The sequence below is a fragment of the Rosa chinensis genome, chromosome 1 (genome assembly GCF_002994745.2).
Source record: "Rosa chinensis cultivar Old Blush chromosome 1, RchiOBHm-V2, whole genome shotgun sequence".
Lineage (NCBI taxonomy): Eukaryota > Viridiplantae > Streptophyta > Magnoliopsida > Rosales > Rosaceae > Rosa > Rosa chinensis.
In genome coordinates this window covers 9828411-9848335 of record NC_037088.1, presented here as the reverse complement: position 1 = coordinate 9848335, position 19925 = coordinate 9828411, and the positions used below count along the sequence as shown (strand labels likewise).

The 19925-nt window shown below is 39.8% G+C and overlaps 2 protein-coding genes across 2 annotated transcripts; one reads left to right on the top strand and one right to left on the bottom strand.

Annotated features, from left to right (window-relative positions):
- The first annotated feature begins 1977 nt into the window (after positions 1–1977).
- LOC112200248 (DNA (cytosine-5)-methyltransferase DRM2) lies at positions 1978–4285 on the top strand. The gene is made up of 4 exons (XM_024341280.1): positions 1978–2210; positions 2408–2507; positions 3151–3441; positions 4172–4285. The coding sequence occupies exons 1-4, from the start codon at positions 1978–1980 to the stop codon at positions 4283–4285; spliced, it is 738 nt and encodes a 245-aa protein (XP_024197048.1).
- An 800-nt stretch (positions 4286–5085) lies between these two features.
- LOC112200239 (transcription initiation factor TFIID subunit 4b-like) lies at positions 5086–19618 on the bottom strand. The gene is made up of 2 exons (XM_024341271.1): positions 19469–19618; positions 5086–6042 (listed from the first exon to the last, which is right to left on the bottom strand). Exons 1-2 carry the CDS (start codon positions 19616–19618, stop codon positions 5086–5088), a joined length of 1107 nt encoding a protein of 368 aa, XP_024197039.1.
- Positions 19619–19925: the final 307 nt, after the last annotated feature.

Genomic DNA, 19925 nt, shown 5'->3' with positions numbered 1-19925 from the left:
AAGAGAAGGGTGTCGATAACGACCCCAAATATCACAATGAATTATTTCAAATGGTCTTGTAGAAAAAATAGAACTAGAACTGAATGGTAATCGACTCTGCTTAGCCAAAGGACACACAGGGCAATTATTATTTGGCTGAATGGAAAAATGCAAGAAATTTTTTGCTATGTGACTTAAACATGGAGAGGAGACATGACCCAAGCGATTATGCCAAAGATTGGTGGAGGAAAGGACAAGGTTGCAAGATGATCTGGAAGGAGTGGTAATGGAAGGCCTGGTTCGTTCCGTCGCTAGTGCCACCAAATAGTATAGCCCATTACGTTCTTTACCCAAACCAATCGTCCTCTTCGTAGCCAGATCCTGCAAAACACACCAATAAGGATAGAATGTTACTGAACAATTCAGACCTCTTGTCAAGCGGCTAACCGACATTAAATCAACTTTGAACTTCTGCACAAACAGCACATCATGTAGATAAAATACGGTACTCAAAGGCAAAGAACCTGTGGCTTCAATATGCACTTTTTGTCCACTAGGTAGCAAAACAGGTGGTAATGCACAATTTTTATTTTTATTCAATAATTTAGAGCACGAAGTAATATGATCTGTCGCCCCGCTATCAATTATCCAATTGCGGGAAGCTACTCTAGACAAACCTGGCTGCGTTACTGCATTTGCCTTAGAACTCGAGCCATTATTTGGATTGGGCTTTTGGGCTTGTTGGAGAGCAGCTAAAAACTGTTTGAATTGGGCCTCAGATAAAGTAACTGCTGATCCATTCTCCTCTTCTACGATGCCTGTCGCATGAACCTGGTTAGCAGAAGGAGAGGGCACGACTGGTGTGGCAGTGTGCTTCTTGGGGAAATTTCCCGATCCTTGTTTTGCTTTGGGATGACCTGGAGGAAAACCAATTAGGTGAAAACATGTTTGGACCCAATGTCCTGGATCACCACAATAGGTACAGTGCGGCCTTCCCCTTCCTCGACCTGAACCAAAACGCGCGGTGAAGCCGCGTTCGGCATCTCGACTGGTCTGAAGATTCGGTCGGTCACCACGACCTCCTCTGCTACCGAACTGATTTGGCTGCCACCATTCCGGACAGCCATGGCGGCGGTGCTTGAACTGGACTCCGCCGCTGCAACGAAACGTTGTTTTTCTTCTTGTGCAACTGCAACATATGCTTGTCTGACACTTGGAAGGGGATTCATCAAGAGGATTTGACCGCGGGTTGCACTGTAAGTCTCATTTAATCCCATCAAGAATTGCATGAGCTTTTGTTGATCTGCCTGTGCTCCTTGTGATGCTTCTGAATAGGATGCCAATTCATCCCACAAACTTTTCAGTTTCGTGTAGTATGCAGAAACTGATTGTTGTTCTTGCCTGAGTGAAGCGATGTCTCGCTGAATTTCAAATATGCGAGGTGCATTGCCTTGTGAAAAACGCTCACTTAGATCTTCCCATTCACAAAACCGAGCTTGTTTTTAGAATTGAGAGCCATTGTCATAGCCCTCTTCCAACCTGTGAAATTGTCTCCATTCAATGGTGTGGAGACTAAGACCAATCTAGGATGATCCGAATGGTGAGTGAAGAATGGATTTGAGATATCAGATGTTGGATTATTTGACTTGCTGGAATTGGGTGGTGGTAATGGGACGTTATCACCAGCCATGGTGATTATGGCTTTTGTGAATTTGTTACTAGGAAGGCTAGAGAAGAGTCAGGATTGTGAGTCCTGCTCTGATACCATGAAAAACAACAAAGACAGATTTGCTGGAGAGATGATTGCTCTATTGATCTGTAGCACATATATACAATAATACAGCTTGATTCTAGGATACAAAACAAGACAGTTATTCTAGCCCTATTAATGTCTAATAATATAGAATTAATGTGATGATATAGAGTAAATGTGTTAAATGTTAACAGTTATACAAGATGCTAATTTTGCTCTTCTTTCCAACAAAAAGGAAAAGGATTATGGGACATGGAAACCAGATCATAGGGGAAGATGCTGATGCAATTCATCTCCCAAATCCAATGATTGGGTTCAGGACTCCAGCTGATCTCTGTCAAATCCACAGAAGTCTTCCAGACGCAGTCACAGGACCTCCTTATTGTTACTATGAGAATGTGGCATTGACTCCTAAAGGAGTCTGGGGCACAATATCCCGCTTTTTGTATGACGTGAAGCCTGAGTTTGTTGATGTGAAGTATTTTTGTGCTGCTGCAAGAAAAAGGGCAATGTTCACAATCTTCCAATCAAAAACAGATTTCCTCTCATTCCGCTTCCACCACAAACTATAGTTGATGCATTTCCCATGACAAGGAGGTGGTGGCCTACTTGGGATGATCGGACAAAGCTAAATTGCTTACAGACTTGCACTGCTGGTGCAACAATTACTGATAGGATCATGATGGCTCTTAAAGACTATGACGAAGATGAAATGCCACCTGAAAGTGTCCATCGCTGTGTTCTTTATGAATGCTGCAAGTGGAATCTTGTTTGGGTATGAAAGAAAAAGGTGGCCCCACTTGAGCCTGATGAAGTAGAAATGCTTTTGGGGTTCCCAAGGGACCACACAAGGGGAATAAGCAGGACAGAGATATAAGTCACTGGGAAATTCATTCCAGGTAAAGTTCTTTCTACTTCCATTTGCATTGAACATTTCTTCCTTCCTCGTACTGAATGATCCTGAATATTTCAGACAATTCCATTTGCTTTGGTTTTTTGTTCTGTTCACAAGCATGATCTGTATTTCAACTTCTCTATAATTGAACTTTATGTTTCAACCTTTCTATCAGTTGTCCCAGCATTTTGAATTTACATATGCTTATGGTTCATTGGCATTTAGATATTCTCTGCTATTAAATTCGCTCATGGGTTCGTTTGCATTTATATTTCCTGCAGTTTCACTTTACCACAGTTATATTTGCTTCAGTTTTCACTTTTTGTCTGCTGAAGCATGACAGTTTTGAGTAGATTTGTATATTTTGCTGTTTCTATCTAATGAACTTTGTATTTGAACAATTTCTATTCTAGTAGATTTTCACTTTTATCGCATACTCTTTGCTATTACATTTTACTTACGGGTTCCACTTCTTCGCATACTCTTTGCTATTACATTTTGCTTACGGGTTCCACTTCTTCAGATTGATAGTGGCTTATCACCTGTCAGTTTTGAAAGATCGATTTCCCAATGGCATCAATGTCCTCTCTCTCTCTTCTCTGGGTTTGGTGGTGCAGAGATAGCTCTTTACCGGCTTGGTATCCCGATGAAGAATGTTGTGTCAGTGGAGATTTCAGAGGTGAGCAGAAATGTTGTGAGGTGTTGGTGGGAGCAGACAAATCAGGGAGGGAACATGTATCACCTTGCTGATGTGCAAGAGTTGAATGTTGACTTCTTAGAGCCTTATATCAGTTCCTTTGGCGGGTTTGATCTGGTGAGTGGTGGCAGTCCATGTAACAATCTTGCGGGTAGCAACAGACACCATCGGGATGGGCTTAAGGGTAAAGAGTCTTCCCTTTTTTATGACTATTTTCGTATATTGGATTTGGTCAAGGGTATTATGGCAAGATACGATTGAGTGTATGCATAACTCTATATTTTAGATGAATGAATCATTGGATCTCTTTGCTTCTGACTATTGCTATGTCATCATTTTCCGTGTGCTTTTTTTTCTGTTTTTTCTTCCAATGGTTTTAGAATGGGACCTTCTAAGCTTTTGTAGAATCTCTGTGTTGTGTCCTGATTCAAAACAGAAACCAACTTGTGCTACATGTTTGAATAGTTTCTACTCCCAGCCCTCTTGTCTGAGAATGCATATGAGAAGCTAGCTCTAGCTTCTCTTTTCAGTGGCTGTTGTAACCATTCATGGAAAAGAGACTTTTACTATGAATTGAAAGTTAAAATATGAAACTACTTATACCTTGGGTAATCTTAAGAATTAAGAACCAGATATTTGAAATTTTATTTCAGTAATGTATAATTCAAGTTGTCCAATATGCAAAAACAAATACTAAGAAGAGTTTCCAACAGGGGGAATACCAGAATGGAACAGCAAGAAAATGACTTGGAAGTAATTCCTTATACATGTTAGTCTATGTCTATTCAGACACAACATGCATTTCACCCTTATTGTTTGCCCATTATGTTGTGTCTATTAATCGCAGCTCATGTATTTTGGTGTCTCTCAATTTGAGATTTCTTCTTTCTCAGATGTCAGCTCGGAAACGGGGACTTATGGTGACTTCCTGACAGTTGGCCCTAGCGTTGAGAACTCGTAGCTTGATAGTTTATATCACTATTCTCTCATTCATTGAGGATCTGGAGACTGTATGCTGAAAGAATAGATGCAGCCTAGAAATAGTAGCCGAAGCTAGAGAGAGTTTCACTTTGTTTTTCTTTCATAAACTGATGTGATTTCTGGTGTCTCTGAAATTGAACGAACTAAGAACTAAGACAAAATGTAATGAATACTATAAGGCCATACCAGTATGTACCTATTCCAAACAAGAGTCCTATTAAGTACAAACATGTTTACCAAATTTTGTTCATTAGTATGAATCATGTCTCTGTTCTCTTCTTTTTGGGTCTGAATCCCCCCTCAACCAAAATTACGTACTTCTTTCTCTGATATGGTAAAATTGAAGCTATGAATAGCAATTAGAAAAGTAGAGTTTGTTTGCGCCTACACACATAGGCTTGTAGGTGTATGTCTAAGTTGTCAAAGTTGATATGTTTTGCAGCTTTCCAATATAAATTAACAGGATGGTAAACTGAAAGGAAAGAAAAGGCAAGAACAGTTTAAAGAAAAGGTATTCGAAATACACAACAACTTCATCTATCATCGAACTAATGTTTGCCCAGAAACTATTTAATCTTGTTATCAATCTACTGAAAGATCAAAAAGCCTAGATCATATGTGTGCTCATTATCTGCTACATATTTTCTGGCGTAAAGAAATTGATCCTAGGAACTCCAAACAGCCATTCTGCAGGTAATGAAGAGGAGCTGATAGTAACAGTGTAAGGACCCTAGCTCTAGGAATCTCTCATCACACTAGTGTTTAGCACTTTTAGATTATTCACTGGCTAGCAGTGTTCATTCGTAAATAGATCAGAGTAGACTTGGACCTCTGAGGTTCTTTTTCGAGAACAGCAATCACATCCTTGACAGATATGCTACGAGTACCAGCTACCTTTGTTTGAGGCATCATCATAACTCGGCAATTCCTCCCAAATTTTCCAACAACACTCCCAGCTGCAGACACCAAAGCTTCTACACCGCCCCTTTTCTCCGCTTCTACATTGCCATTCATTGTTCTTCCAGCAGTTGATGTAGCCTTGTGGTTTACATCTTTACCTCGACGCTTCTCCCGGGCCAGCTGATCTGCCTTAAGTTGCCATTTCGCCAATATGTCATGTCCTCCAAGAGCAGCAAGGGCAGCAACATTTGCTGCTGCTGTACTTCTCCTCATTTTGTCGTGCCCATCGTCATGTTTGTCCTTATAATTAACACCCTCAAATCCGTTAGTGCTAACCTTAGCTTCATTAAGCTTCTGAGCCTTTTCCAGCAACTCTTCCCCAGCTTTCTTGTTGAGAATCATAATTTCTTGCTTCACATCAGATGTAGAAACAGTGTGGTGTCTCGATTTTTCGCAATCAACCCACTGCTTCGACTGTCTAATCAAATTGCATATGATCCTCCTCATTCTCTCCTCCACACACATTGACAAGCATCTCTCCACATCTTTGTCTACACCAATTCTCAAACCACACCTCCCCATGATTCCCGCCAACTTTTTCTGCAAGGGAATCTTCTGCAAAACCAGCCCTTCTTGGTTTTCTTGAAGCACAAGTTTTCCAAATGCTTGCCGTTTCTTGGGCACCGAAAGCAATAGCATGCGCTCTTGCTCTTCCACAAGATTGACTCCACTGACAGAAACGACGTCGCGGAGTTGCTCAATGCCTTCTTGATCTGTGTCTATCTCATCATCAGCTACCTTTTGCTTCTTACTTGGTGGTGGAGAAGCAGTGAAGCACTACGCTTGTTTGGGTTTTTGACAGGAGGAAACAGAGGGTTTGGGAAGAATGGTGAAAACCCCATTGATGAAGACTGCCCAAGATTTCAATAGGAAATTTGGTTTCTTGAGGCTCGAGTTAAATGGAATGTAATAGAGCTGATCTTGCGGATATATAATTCTAACGAGAAAAGTTTGATGGGCACAAGCAGAAAACTCACCCAAAGCACAGAGGCAAAGCCAAAAACAAGTCTCAAGTCTGAATAGAACTAGAGAAAAGGTTTTATATGCAGGTTGAAAAAGGCTGGAGCTCTATTTATTTTCAGGGAAAGAACAAAGAAAAAAAAAAGGTCAAAGGTTCGGGTGACAAGCCAGAGATCTATCGAGTGACGGTACTCACAAATCACGGTGAAGACGAAGGTGAAGTGGACTCGGTTGTCAAAACGTTGTGAGATGATATGTGTGTGAACAACGAATCGCATCGATCCAATCCGGACTAGCCGAAAGAGATCAATGGACGATAGTGCTACTTTATGAACTACTCCTAAGCGCGAAAAGTAAAGTGCATATGAAGTAAATGAACAAGAAAATAAAGTGCTTGAATGTAAAGAATAGAATTGAAACTAAGAAACTAGAAATGAAAACAAGTTGTAAAAGTTGAATCGAAGGCAAAGTAGCTATGAGATAGCAAGAGAAAAGTTTGTGAGTAAAAGTTGTATATTGATTTGTTTATGTGGTGCAGGACCCTTTACAATGAGTTTAAAGCTCCTATATATACAGATCAAAACTTAGGCTAACTTGCTCTCTAAGGGGGGTGTATTGTATATGGAATTAGTAGAACTTTTAAGAAATCTATGGAATTTAAAAGTCTGGGTGTACTCAATATAGACTTTTAGAAGTCCATGAAAGTCTTGAGGTATTCAATTAGGATTTTTAAAGACTTCATGAATTCCACCAAAATCTAGGGGTATTCAATTACGACTTTTAAAAATGAATAAAAGTACAGAGGTATTCAAAATATCTTTCATACTTATGGAATTAGAAAATCATGGATAATCATGGACTTTGTAATGTTAACTATACATATCAAAGTCCAATAATTTTCCAGCCTCCAGACCAAAGATTTGAAAAAGTCTATCAAAATTCTATCTTCAAAAAAAAAAAAAAAATATCAAAGTTCTTCTCTCTGCGCACGAAGAAGTTGGTCCTTCATCGTCTCTCTTTCTTGATTTTTTTTGTCTTTTCTCTAATCTTTTATGCTATCAACGTTTTTTGATACCCAACATGTTCATTGTAGTTGTTGAATGTGATTTTTTTTGTTTTTTAATTGTGATACTTCGAACTCTAATAACAATAAAAATGATTTATGAAATCCTAAAACCCAAATATTGTGGTCTACCCCTAAAATCTTGAACAGTGTTGCTATGACATACTAAATTCAATCTTATTAATTATTCTCATCAATTTGAGTTTATATTATGGTTCAAAGAAAGGTTGAATTGAACAATTGAATTTCAATTGATTGATTATAGATCAAGACATTGACCAATATTGTTATGATATATGTTAATCGGCGAAAACAAAATTGATGAGAATAATTAATCATAAACATCAAATTATCTATATTGTATCTTTATGTTGTTGGGAGATTAGGAATGAGAACAAACTAGCTAGACAGAGCAACAATCATTCATTTGAGTCAATTTCTATAAGAAAGTACTTGAACATTGAAGAGGTAACGCGTTATTATTTTGTTTTGTGTTTGGGCTGCATTGGTTTTGTTTTTGTTTTTTTTTTAATATTTTGTACATGCTAGGAAATCTGTAGAAGTCATTCATAATAAAATATATAGATTTTCATGAATAAACAAAAGTCTATTGCTAAAATCAATGGTTTTAGAAAATCAATAACAATTAATCAACTTTTTAAAGAGTCTGTGGATTTTTCAAAAAGTCTGTCATTTAAAAAAAGTCTGCACAAATCCAAATACAATACACCCCCCTTAGTGGGATTCAAGTAGGATTCATCTTCCTTTTTTGGGTTGATTCATCTGTAAATGTTATGATTCGGCTGATATCTGGAATCTTCACAATTGAAATCCTTAATTGATTTGAACTATTTCCTTGTGAGGATTCCTTCCTTGAACGGACTCCTCGGCCGATGTTTGTCAGTTGGGCTTGGCCGAGCATATCTAAACTCCTTCTCGGCCCATCTGCGTAGTCACTCATTTGAACTTAGATTTTCCAACCATGTAACCGTGTGATCCACTTTCATCATCTTTTGGGTTGTTCGACCCAAAATCTCAATCTCAAAACTCAGCCAAGTGATTGAACTATGTTTTTATCTCATACTTAAAACTCTAATCTCAGTCGAGTGACCGAACAACGCTCAATCATATGACTAAAAACTATAATCTCGATCGAGTGACCGAGAAACTCTGATTTTGGTCAACACCTTCATTTTGGCCGTATGACCTAAATTCTATATTCTTGGTCGACCTAATGCTTATTTGACTAATTTTCTCATCTTAGCTGAATGACCAATTAATTTCATTCTCGGCCGAATGATCGAGTGACTTCATTCTTGGCCCTTACTTAATCTCAGCCAAAATTCTCTCTCATCCAACAGCGAGAGCTTAGTAGGTCGACGTGCAAAAAACAGGTGCAAACAATTTCCTTTTTTCTTTTTTTTTTACCCAGCTCCATTCACTCAATTGGCTCTTCTTTTAGTCACGGTCTTCTTTTTTCTCTTTCTTCTTCAATTTTTTTTCCTTCTTCTTCTTCGTCAGTTCCTTTTTCTCTTCCCCTTCTTCTTCCTCAGTGCACAACCCCTTTTTCTGCTAACGCCATCTTGATCCTCCACATCTTTTACCGGCACCAATTGACTGGATCTGCGTCGCCGGAGACCCACATCGGTGATGACTCACTTTTCCTGCTCGATATGGAGGTGGACTTTCGGGTCAACTGACAATAGATCCTGGAGTTGGAGGACTTTCTGCATCTTCTTCTTTATTTCCATGTAATTACCGCAGACTTGGTCCAATTTCCTGGGGATGGAGGTGGATTTGGGTATGGGTCTAGTGGATGTGAGGTTGTAGAGGAGGAGACGAATGGGATGGAGGGTTTTGCATGTTGGGGGTACAGATCTTGAAGAAGATCGATCAGTTTGTTTTTGGTGCACAACATTTTTTTTAATTAATTAATTATTTTTTAATGCCTATTTGGGCCAGTAAGCAGGGAAAACCGGCCCGAAAAATTACGGTACAGGCTTACTTCGGGCCTAGCTTATAAAAAACACATTTTGGGCCCCGCCAGAAATTTTCTTGCCCGATACCGGGCCCAGCAAATTGATATACAAGCCCAGCCCTATTCATAATTTCTATCTCTTTTTTTTTTTTTTAAATAACGGTTGGTGCATGCAGCAGCTGCCCTCAAGCCTTCATTAATGAAACTGCTGAATACAAAGGGGGAGACATAAAGTCTAAACCCCAAACAATTAGTAACGAGAGATAATAACAGGAACTCCCGCTAATCTTATGTATTCAAACATGCACCAACTAGCAAGGGTTGGCATACCAGATAACTAGGCAACTTTATTTGCTTCACAATAGTGACATACCGGAAAGATAAAGCTCATATAAAGCCATAAGACAATAAAATTTGCTTTACCACTATGCTGTCGACCAGAACTTCTAACGACACTTTGTTTCATCTTGCCACTAGGAGGTTGCGCCCATCTGATAAAGTCTTGCCTCCTCTCTAGGGCTGACAAGGCACTGAAAGTGCACACCAAGGCAAAAAGCCCAACCCGCCCTACTGGTATAGAGTAGGGATTTATTACTAACACAAAGTAGTCAAATAAAAAAAAAAATAAAAAAAAAAGCCCATAAAAAGCCCTAATTTCTATCTTTAGTAGAGTTGAGTTGCTTTCTGCTTTCAAAGACACTAGTAAAGAGTTACGAGAAGAAAAAGAAAAGTTAACATCACTAAAACATTTTAGATCAAGACTTAGTAGAAAGACTCCTCATTATTGAGATATTATCTACCAAGTTCAGAGAAGAATCTACCAAGTTGAAGAAGAAATTAAGTTAATTAAAGAGAGGAAAGCCCAAAGAACAGACAGCCCACAGAAAAAAACAACACGCCTGCTCCAACACGCGCGTGTCCTCAAGCCAAGAACAATCACGTAAGTTTTTATAATTAAGGTTGCTGCTTTCTTGTATTTAAATTCCTTTTATTTTCTGCAAATATTGGAATATAAGTTGCCAAATGATTTTGATATTTAACAAAGCGGAATTGTGGGGATTCACGCTTAACGAACTAAGAGTGTTCGTATGAACTAAGAGTGTTCATAATTAAACGAACTAAGAGTGTTCGTGTGAACTAAGAGCGTTCACAATGCTTGGACTAAGAGCGTCCGTAAGCATCAAATTGTGACCATATTAAAACATTATTGTTTGGTCTAATCCAAAAGAGATTCTTGGAAATTGATTTCTTGGTAGCATAGCTCGGAAATATCATTATTTTAGTTTTCGTGGAAGTTTAACTCCGAAACTAATATATTTTCTCTTCTTATTTTCAGGATGTCGAATGAACCTAGGCTCGACTTTCCCATGCTTGACTCAACAGGCTCGGATTACCACAGTTGGGTAACCGATGTTGAGAACCATCTCACTTCCAAGGGAATATTACCCATAATCTAGGCACCTAACCCGGATCTTGTGTTCATCCGAACATCTACAAAGCATGCTCAAGCAGTTATCTTGATGCGACGCCATATGGACAAGGCACTCAGATTGGAGTATATGTCGATCAAGGATGCAAGAGAGCTATGGGTAGCGCTAGAAGAGCGCTTTGTTAATGTCCAAGATTCCCTCCTCCCTGACTTGAAGGTTCAATGGAACAATCTGCGCTTTGCTGACTTCAAGTCTGTTGCTGAATATAATTCAGAGGCTCTTCGCTTACAATCCATGTTGAGATTCTGTGGACAACCTGTCACAGAGCAAGAGCTAATTGAGAAGACTCTCTCCACCTTCCCCGTTTCAGCCATTGTGGTATCAAAGCAATACCGTACTGAAGTCAATGCTAGATGGATCACGAGGTTTCATCAGCTTATCAATATCATATCTGTAGCTGAGAAACATGATAACATACTCGTGAGGAATTATAATTCAAGGCCCATTGGAACTAAGAGCGTTCATGAGGCGAATTATAATGCACCCAAAAGAGGGCCCAAGGAGCGGAACCCTAGGAATAAGGGACATGAGGGACGTATGCGTCCATATAACCGCCCTAATCAGGAAGGAAACCGCAAGTTTGGAGCGGATACATGTGGTGGCAACACCACATGTGGGAGAGGGGGTTGTGGCAACTCTATCCGTGGTAATGGAGCCATAGCTAGTGGTGGTGGAGCCATGGGTCGTGGTGGAGGCGCCAATCCTCCTAGGAAACGCCCACAACGTGCACCTCAATTGAAGGGAGGCAACCACAATGATATGTGTCATCGATGTGGATCTAGTGAGCATTGGTTCAAGCAATGAAAGGCAAGCGAGCAACTAGCTTCAAGATACAGGGCATACAGGGACCTGAGGGAGCAAGAAGTGTACCTTGCAGAAGAAGAAGAAGAAGAAGAAAATGGTGGAGACATTAATCTCACCATAGAGGACTTCAAAGCTGAAGATGAAGTGCACAAGGATGCTGCAGACTTTGGTTAGAAATAGTCCTCTTTATTTTTCAAGAATCATGTAATAGTCAATAAATGACAATTGTATTAATTCTTTCTTATGTGGCGTACCCAATAAAATATGATGTCTAGGAAAGTCATTGAGATAATTGGTACTTAAGCGAGCCTCGCTCCACCAACCTCTCTCTCCACTTTCCTGGTCATATATGATTGGAGTTGCCAAACGAATAGAGTGACTACAATGTGTCTCAGTTTGATTTTCTTTATTTTGGATTAGACCTTTTTGGACCATTTGATGTAATCATTGGTTACATTTATTAATAAAGTATCGTATTATTCAATGTCATGGACATGTTTTTAATTTTGAACTTTATTATTTTTCAGTATGTTTCCTGGAGAGTTGGAATGCCTTGTTGATAGTGGCACCACACATACTATATTGCGACATAGGCAACTATTTCTATGCATGACACCTAGTCAATCTTCTGTGACTACGATGGTTGGACCATCACAATTGATTCATGGTCGAGGACCAGCTCAATTTATGTTGCCAAATGGCACAAGTATTAATGTCACCGAAACTCTATTTGCTCCTAGGGCTAGAAGGACCCTATTGAGTTTTAAAGATATAAGAGCCAATGGTTTTCATGTGGAAACACATTGTGAGAATGGACAAGAGTTCCTTTGCATCACCTCTAATGACTACGGACATAAACGAGTATTGGAGAAACTTATGTGTCGCTTTAGTGGGTTGTATGCAACCACTATTTGAGTCATTGAATCCAACCATATCATGAGAGATGACTTATGTGATTCTGACATATATAGGCTTTGGCATGATCGTCTGGGACACCCAGGTCGTGATATGATGATCCGTATACTAAAGACTTTACGCGGACATCCATTTTTCAAAACGAAAAGAAGTCAGAACAAAAATTCGGTCCAAGGTAGGGCCAGAGCCGCCTACCCCCTGCGGCCCAACAGTGGTATTGACACCACTAATGCCTCCTTGGTTCCTTTCTCTACTTCTAAAGTCAATTGTGACTTCGTGGCTCAATCGGATTCTTCCATGGTTGCTTCTAAAGCCCATCTTTCGTTTTGCAAAGCCTGCTCTTTAGCAAAATTAGGATCGAGACCATCCTATGCAAAGGACACTAAACAAAATATTCCATTCTTGCAACGAATCCAAGGTGATATTTGTGGACCTATCCAACCAACTTGCGGACCATTTAGATATTTTAAGGTGTTGGTTGATGCATCGACACGTTGGTCACATCTCATGCTTTTGTCCACCAGAAATGCTGCATTTGCTAAACTCCTCGCACAAATCATTAAGTTAAGGGCTCACCACCCTGATCATCCCATTAAGTCAATTCGTCTTGACAATGCTGGAGAGTTTACATCAAAAACTTTTGATGACTATTGTATGTCCATTGGGATTGAGGTTGAACACCCTGTTCCTCACATTCACACCCAAATTGGTCTCGCAGAAGCCACCATTAAAAGACTTCAAATGGTTGCTAGAGCATTGGTTATGCGCACCAATCTCCCTGTTTCTGCATGGGGCTATGCAATATTGCATACAGCTGTGCTTATTCGTCTGAGGCCTATTGCCACTCAACCTTTTTCTGCATCCCAGATGGTTACTGGGTATGAGCTTAATGTCTCACACTTACGCATATTTGGGTGTGCAGTTTATGTGCCAATTGCGCCGCCACAGCCCACCAAAATGGGTCCTCAAAGACGATTGGGCATTTATGTTGGATATGACTCTCCAACCATTATCTGCTATTTGGAACCCTTGACAGGCGATCAATTTACCGCAAGATTTGCGGATTGTCACTTTAATGAGACAATCTTCCTGTCGTTAGGGGGAGATAAGAACAATAATGTTCAACAGGAACGACAGGAATTGTCGTGGTCTGTCCCCACTTTGTCTCATCTTGATCCCCGAACCGCACAGTTAGAAATTGAAGTGCGGAGAATTCTCGATCTTCAGAACGTAGCAGACTCTATGCCTGACGCGTTTTCTGATATCGCTAAAGTGACAAGATCACATATACCTGCTGCAAACGTGCCTGCAAGGATTGATGTCCCTAAAAATAGTGGACATGGCGCCACCTCTAGGGGTATTGAGCATGGCGCTGCCACCACTAATGGTGATGGCAATGTGGCTCAGGCCGGGCTCCCAGCAAGGAAACGTGGGAGGCCCAAAGGTTCGATGGATTCTCGCCTGAGAAAGAAAGCGAGTTTGGCACAAAGAGATCCATTAATCATTGACATAAATAACCCGTCTCATGAAGATATTCCGGATTATGGTTATGTCCAAGAGACATCATTGGGGGACGCTCCAATGTCAGAACCAATTCCAGAGAATAGAGAGATCTCCATGAATTACACTAGTGTACATGAGACGTTGAGTCGAGACTCTATTATCCTTGATGACGTGTTTGCATATTCTATCGCTCAAGGAATTATAGAACATGATGATATCGAACCTCACTCCGTTGAAGAATGTCAATGAAGAGCAGACTGGCCTAAATGGAAAAATGCGATCCAGGTTGAATTGGATTCACTAACAAAGAGACAGGTATTTGGGCCTATAACGCTGACACCCCCAAGTATAAAGCCTGTTGGCCATAAATGAGTTTTTGTTAGAAAGCGTAATGAGAAAAATGAGGTTTTTAGATATAAAGCCCGCCTTGTGGCGCAAGGTTTCTCATAACTCCTTGGAATCGACTACGAGGAGACATACTCTCCCGTAATAGACGTTATAATGTTCCGCTACCTTGTCAGTTTGGTAGTTTCCAAAAAACTTGACATGCAGCTTATGGATGTGGTTATAGCATATCTCTATGGGGATCTAGATTCAGAGATATATATGAAGGTTCCAGATGGACTTCAGATACCCAAATCAAGTGGCTCTAAACCATGGAGCGCACTTTCAATAAGATTGAGACGCTCACTATATGGATTGAAACAATCCGGACGGATGTGGTATAACCGTCTAAGTGACTACTTGATTGGGAAGGGATATGTCAATGATGAAATATGCCCATGCGTGTTTATAAAGAGGACAAGTTCCGGATTTGCAATTATAGCAGTTTATGTCGATGACATGAACCTAATTGGAACTCTAGATGAGTTAAAGGAAACTGCTAAGTACTTGAAATCTGAATTTGAGATGAAAGATCTTGAGAAAACACGGTTTTGTCTCGGACTGGAAATCGAGCACCGTAGTGATGGGATTATGATCCACCAGTCAGCGTATACTCAAAATTATTAAGGCGCTTTAATGAAGATAAAGTAAAGCCTGTGAGTAGTCCCATGATCGGTCATAGTCTTGAACCTGAAAAAGATCCGTTTTGTCTAAGGGATGAGGACGAAAACTTATTAGAGGCTGAAGTGCCCTATCTAAGTGCAATAGGCGCATTGTTGTACTTAGCTCAATACACAAGACAGGACATCTCATTCGCAGTAAACTTGTTAGCTCGACATAGTTCTGCGCCAACACGCCGCCATTGGATTGGCATAAAGACAATCTTTCGATACCTGAGAGGTATGATTGATATGGGCTTGTTTTATCCCTACAGAAAGAAGAAAAATAATGGAAGTGTGAGACCGAACTCCATAAGGAAAAACGTCACCTTCCGTGCTCCTCCTCCCCTCCATCAAAATAACAACTATGTCTTGATGGGTTTTGCTGATGCAGGGTATCTTTCTGACCCTCACAAAGGTCGCTCCCAAATGGGTTATGTCTTTACCATGGGAAGCACTGTGATATCTTGGAGGTCTACAAAGCAGACCCTTATTGCTGCTTCCTCAAATCATGTAGAGATTATTGCTCTACATGAAGCCGTGCGAGAATGCATATGGCTAAGGTCTGTAGTTAGACACATACGAGGAACTTGTGGTTTGAAGTCTACCACAGATGAACCTACATGCATTTATGAAGATAATGCAGCTTGTATTAAGCAAATGAAATTAGGTTTCATCAAGGGTGACAACAGCAAGCATGTATCGCCAAAGTTCTTTTACAATCAGCAATAACAGGCACTTCTAAATATTGAAGTGAACCAGATCCGATCAGAGGATAATGTAGCAGACTTATTTACTAAGTCGTTGCCTAAATCCACCTTCGAGAAACATGTGAAGAGCATCGGATTGAGAAAGTTATCCGAACTCCCATGATTGTAGCAATCAGGGGGAGATATTGACATCAGGGGGAGGCATGATGTCTACATGTTTGATCTCGAAGAGTGAAGGACGTGTTGTGCTCTTTTTGTCCTTCGACCAGGGTTATTTTTGTCCCACAGGGTTTTTGTTACCTGGCAAGGTTTTTAACGAGGCAACGATCAAAGCGTCATCACCAAGTTTAAGCGGCACAAGGGGGAGTGTTGAAGGATGTCGACATAGTGTGCCTCTACAAACTAGGGTTTAGGATTGTAATAGGAAAGTGTTATAGGTATTCAATTGTATTCGGATTCTCTTACCTTTTGTATACCTTGTAACTCCCTATATAAGGGCTCCTATTATCAATAATAAACACACAATTCTATTCTCCTATACAACAATTTTGTTAATTTTTTTCATTAAAAAAAATTATAAAAAATAATCTTTGGGTGACTTAAGTGATTGACAGTGTAATAGTTGAGCGACCAAAGTGATATATTTGAAACTTAAGTAACCAAAGTGTCGAATGAGTCATAGTTGAGTGACCATTTGTGGAATTCTCCCAAAGCATAGATTGTTTACTTTGTATACTGTTATTTACTGTTGACTAAAACCAAAACAGAGTATCGAGTGGAGTGAATGAGTAAAACTAAAGTGAAATTCAGTGGGTCTACTAATGTACACATCCAAAAGCAGAGCAGCACAGCAGCACATTCATATATGTATTTCAAATATTTGGAAGGCATATGACGGAAGGACGGACGATCCAAGACTACTGAAACAAAGGTTTGCCTCATAGGCAAGCCGCTGAGCTACATGGGCAGCGTTACATGCATTGTGGCTGCTGAACGGCACTGGATTCAACAGTGCCATCATCGTCATCATCTTCTCATTGTATTCCATGCAAATCTGAAGTATTTCTATGTTTTAGATGGGAAGACACTCGCAACAACTTTGTGAGACATCTATATGCTGCGTTAGATCAGAATGGAATTGTCACTTTTACAGATGACAAAAGGCTTCAGAAGGGAAAATCCATTTCTGCAGAACTTCTAAATGCTATAGGGGATTCAAAAGTTGCCCTTGTTATTCTTTTTTTCAAACTATGCTTCTTCATCATGGTCCTTGGATGAGATTTTGACAACTATGCAATGCAGACCAGACATGGGGTAAGTTGTCCTTCCAGTCTTTTATCAGCTGCAGCCATCCGTCATTCGGAAGAACTTTATAAGGCACAAGAAATAGGGTAATTTTTGCAGGAGTTTACCGAGCATGAAGAAGTTAATTTGAATAATGGGGACAAAGTTCCGAAATGAAGCTATGGTTTGACAAACTTGTCTTTCTGGCTTTGTTTGTGGACTTGCATACATTACACTACTCTGTTTTTTTATCCATTTATATTGTAAAACATAGACTCAGCAATAATAATTCTTGGTGATGAAGAGACAAATCAAGTGCGGCTGTTGTTGAATTAGAGTTGTCTTAGCCTGGATTCAATGGGACTTTTCAACAGTGCAATTGATATATAACTCGGTATTTTATAGTTCATGGTTTGTTGTTTTCAGGGATAAAACCAATGTCATCAAAAGTATCTGCTGCAACAATGCTCAATTTGGTTGGACCCCTTGATGCGGCCGTTCTGTCAAAATTCTCATTTTGGTTGGTTCCAAATGAGATGGAAATATAAAATGGTCAGAAAGATATATTCAAAGTAGAATGTTTTAGCTTGAAAGTGGAATCAAGTCCGACCATTGACCAGAAACAGTGTATTCCCGTCAACAACAGGCGGCTATACTACCAAGGAGATGTCGTCAACCTCTTCTCGTCGTCGATGGAGATACGATGTGTTTCTAAGTTTCAGGGGGGCAGATACGCGCAATACTTTTACCTATCATCTGTATTCTGCACTAAATCAGAAAGGAATTCTCACCTTTCGGGATGACCCAGAGCTTGGGAAAGGAAAATCCCTAAGGCCTGAACTTTTAGCTGCAATTGAGGAGTCTAGATTTGCGATTGTCATTCTCTCACGGAGCTATGCTTCTTCGTCATGGTGTTTGGATGAACTCGTCAAGATTATTCAATGCATGAAAGAGATGGGCCAACAACTCCTGCCCGTCTTCTACAGGGTCGATCCTTCTTATGTGCGGCACCAAAGGGAAATTTTGAGCTCAAATGGGAACCCCAAGTAGAAGTAAGGGAACATGAAGAAGTTTATGGGAAGAATGAGGACAGACTAAATGCATGGAGAGCTGCTTTGACTGAGGTCGCCAATCTTTCTGGCTGGGTTTACAAGAGTTATTCGTAAGTCTCCTTCCTCCATACTACTCATACCTTAATATGTTTCCTTGCTAAAGTAGATATAGATATTCAATCTGTTGTGCGGAAGTGTAACAAACACAATATAAATATGGAACTAGATGAGCAACCAAACAACGAAAAAGAAAGCAAAACATAAGAACACAAGGATTTATAGTGGTTCACTATGTCAAAGTGATTGAGTTACGTCCACTTTCGGAGCCGGCGAGAAATTCCACTATAATCAAATTAGAAATAATTTTTTTTTTGAAGGGCAAATTGGAAATAATATAATTAGACAAGGTTTGAAAAATCGCTAGACGCTAGTTGGGCGGTGGCCATGGGACTAGCGCCCAGGCGTGTAGGCAGTTTTGTATTTTTTAATTTTGTAACTTTTATTTATATAATGAAAAATATATAAAGACTAAAAGAGTAATAAAATTGCATCTAGAATATTCAAATTTCAAAAGAGTCCTTAGAGATCAAAATAAAGAGATAGAGAATGTTAAGCAATAAGCATACAAATATATATTTATATATATAAATAAAAATAAATAAGAAAACATCCAGCACAGTGCCTATCGCCTAGGCTGCCTGGGCGCCTGCCCAAAATCCAAACTCTCAAAGTCACCGATTCTTCATTAGTCGAGGCGGAGAGGCACCACCTAGTGCCTAGGCGGCAGAGTTTTAGAACATTGCAATTAGAGTAGAGAAATAAAACTCTCTACCCAAAACCCCAATACAATTAATTAGGTTAATTGTCCCAATCTCTCACACTAACAAACTGGCAACAACAAGACACACATACACCCACGTATGTGTGTGTATAAGTCACCATATCATTAAGCCAAGCTGGCTTTAGAGCATTCCTCCCCTTTGTAGTTGCAATTGGTCTATCTTGCTGTGTAGGCTCTTGTGTTGGAGCCTCTACTTCAACAAGCATGTCCTCAATATTTGAATCATCTTAATCAGCTATAGGACTCACTGGATCAATTGGAGTTTCAACAATTTTTTTCTTTAACTCCACCTACTACAAACTCCATGTGGTCATTCTCAAGAGCATTTCTGCTTGTTCTGATCAACCATATAGCCTCATCAAAAGTCACATCTCTGCTTATAACAACTTTCTTCACATTTGGACACCAAAAGCCTGAATCCCTTAACACCCACATTAAATCCCAAGAATATAGCTTTCTTGGCCCTTGGATCAAGCTTGCTTTTCCTAACATGAAAATAAATAGTGATAACCAAAAATATGTAAATAGTGATAATCAGTAGTAGATTTACCAGACCATACCTCCATGGGCATTTTCCCCTCAATCTTTAGCAAGGCACACTCTGATAGAACCACAAGCCACTTGTTAATTCTCGCCCACTCTACATCATCTATATCTATAGGTATATCTTCTAGAGCTACATCCAATTCTTGTTGAAACAAGACATCCATCACCTCACACTGCCACATGCCAAAATTGTTGGTGCCATTAAATTTTCAACTTCAAATTTGGCATTACCAATTGATGGCCTGGTAGTCGACAAACGTGAAGAACCTAAAGACTCAATCCCTTTCTTTTTCTCGTCACCTATGGTTTCCAATCAATGAATCAACTCCCAATTACCATTTTGTTGTGCGGAAGCGTAACAAACACAATATTGATATAGAACCAGATGAGCAACCAAACAACGAAAAACAAAACAAAACAAACACAAGAACATAAGGATTTATAGTGGTTCACTCAATCAATGTGATTGAG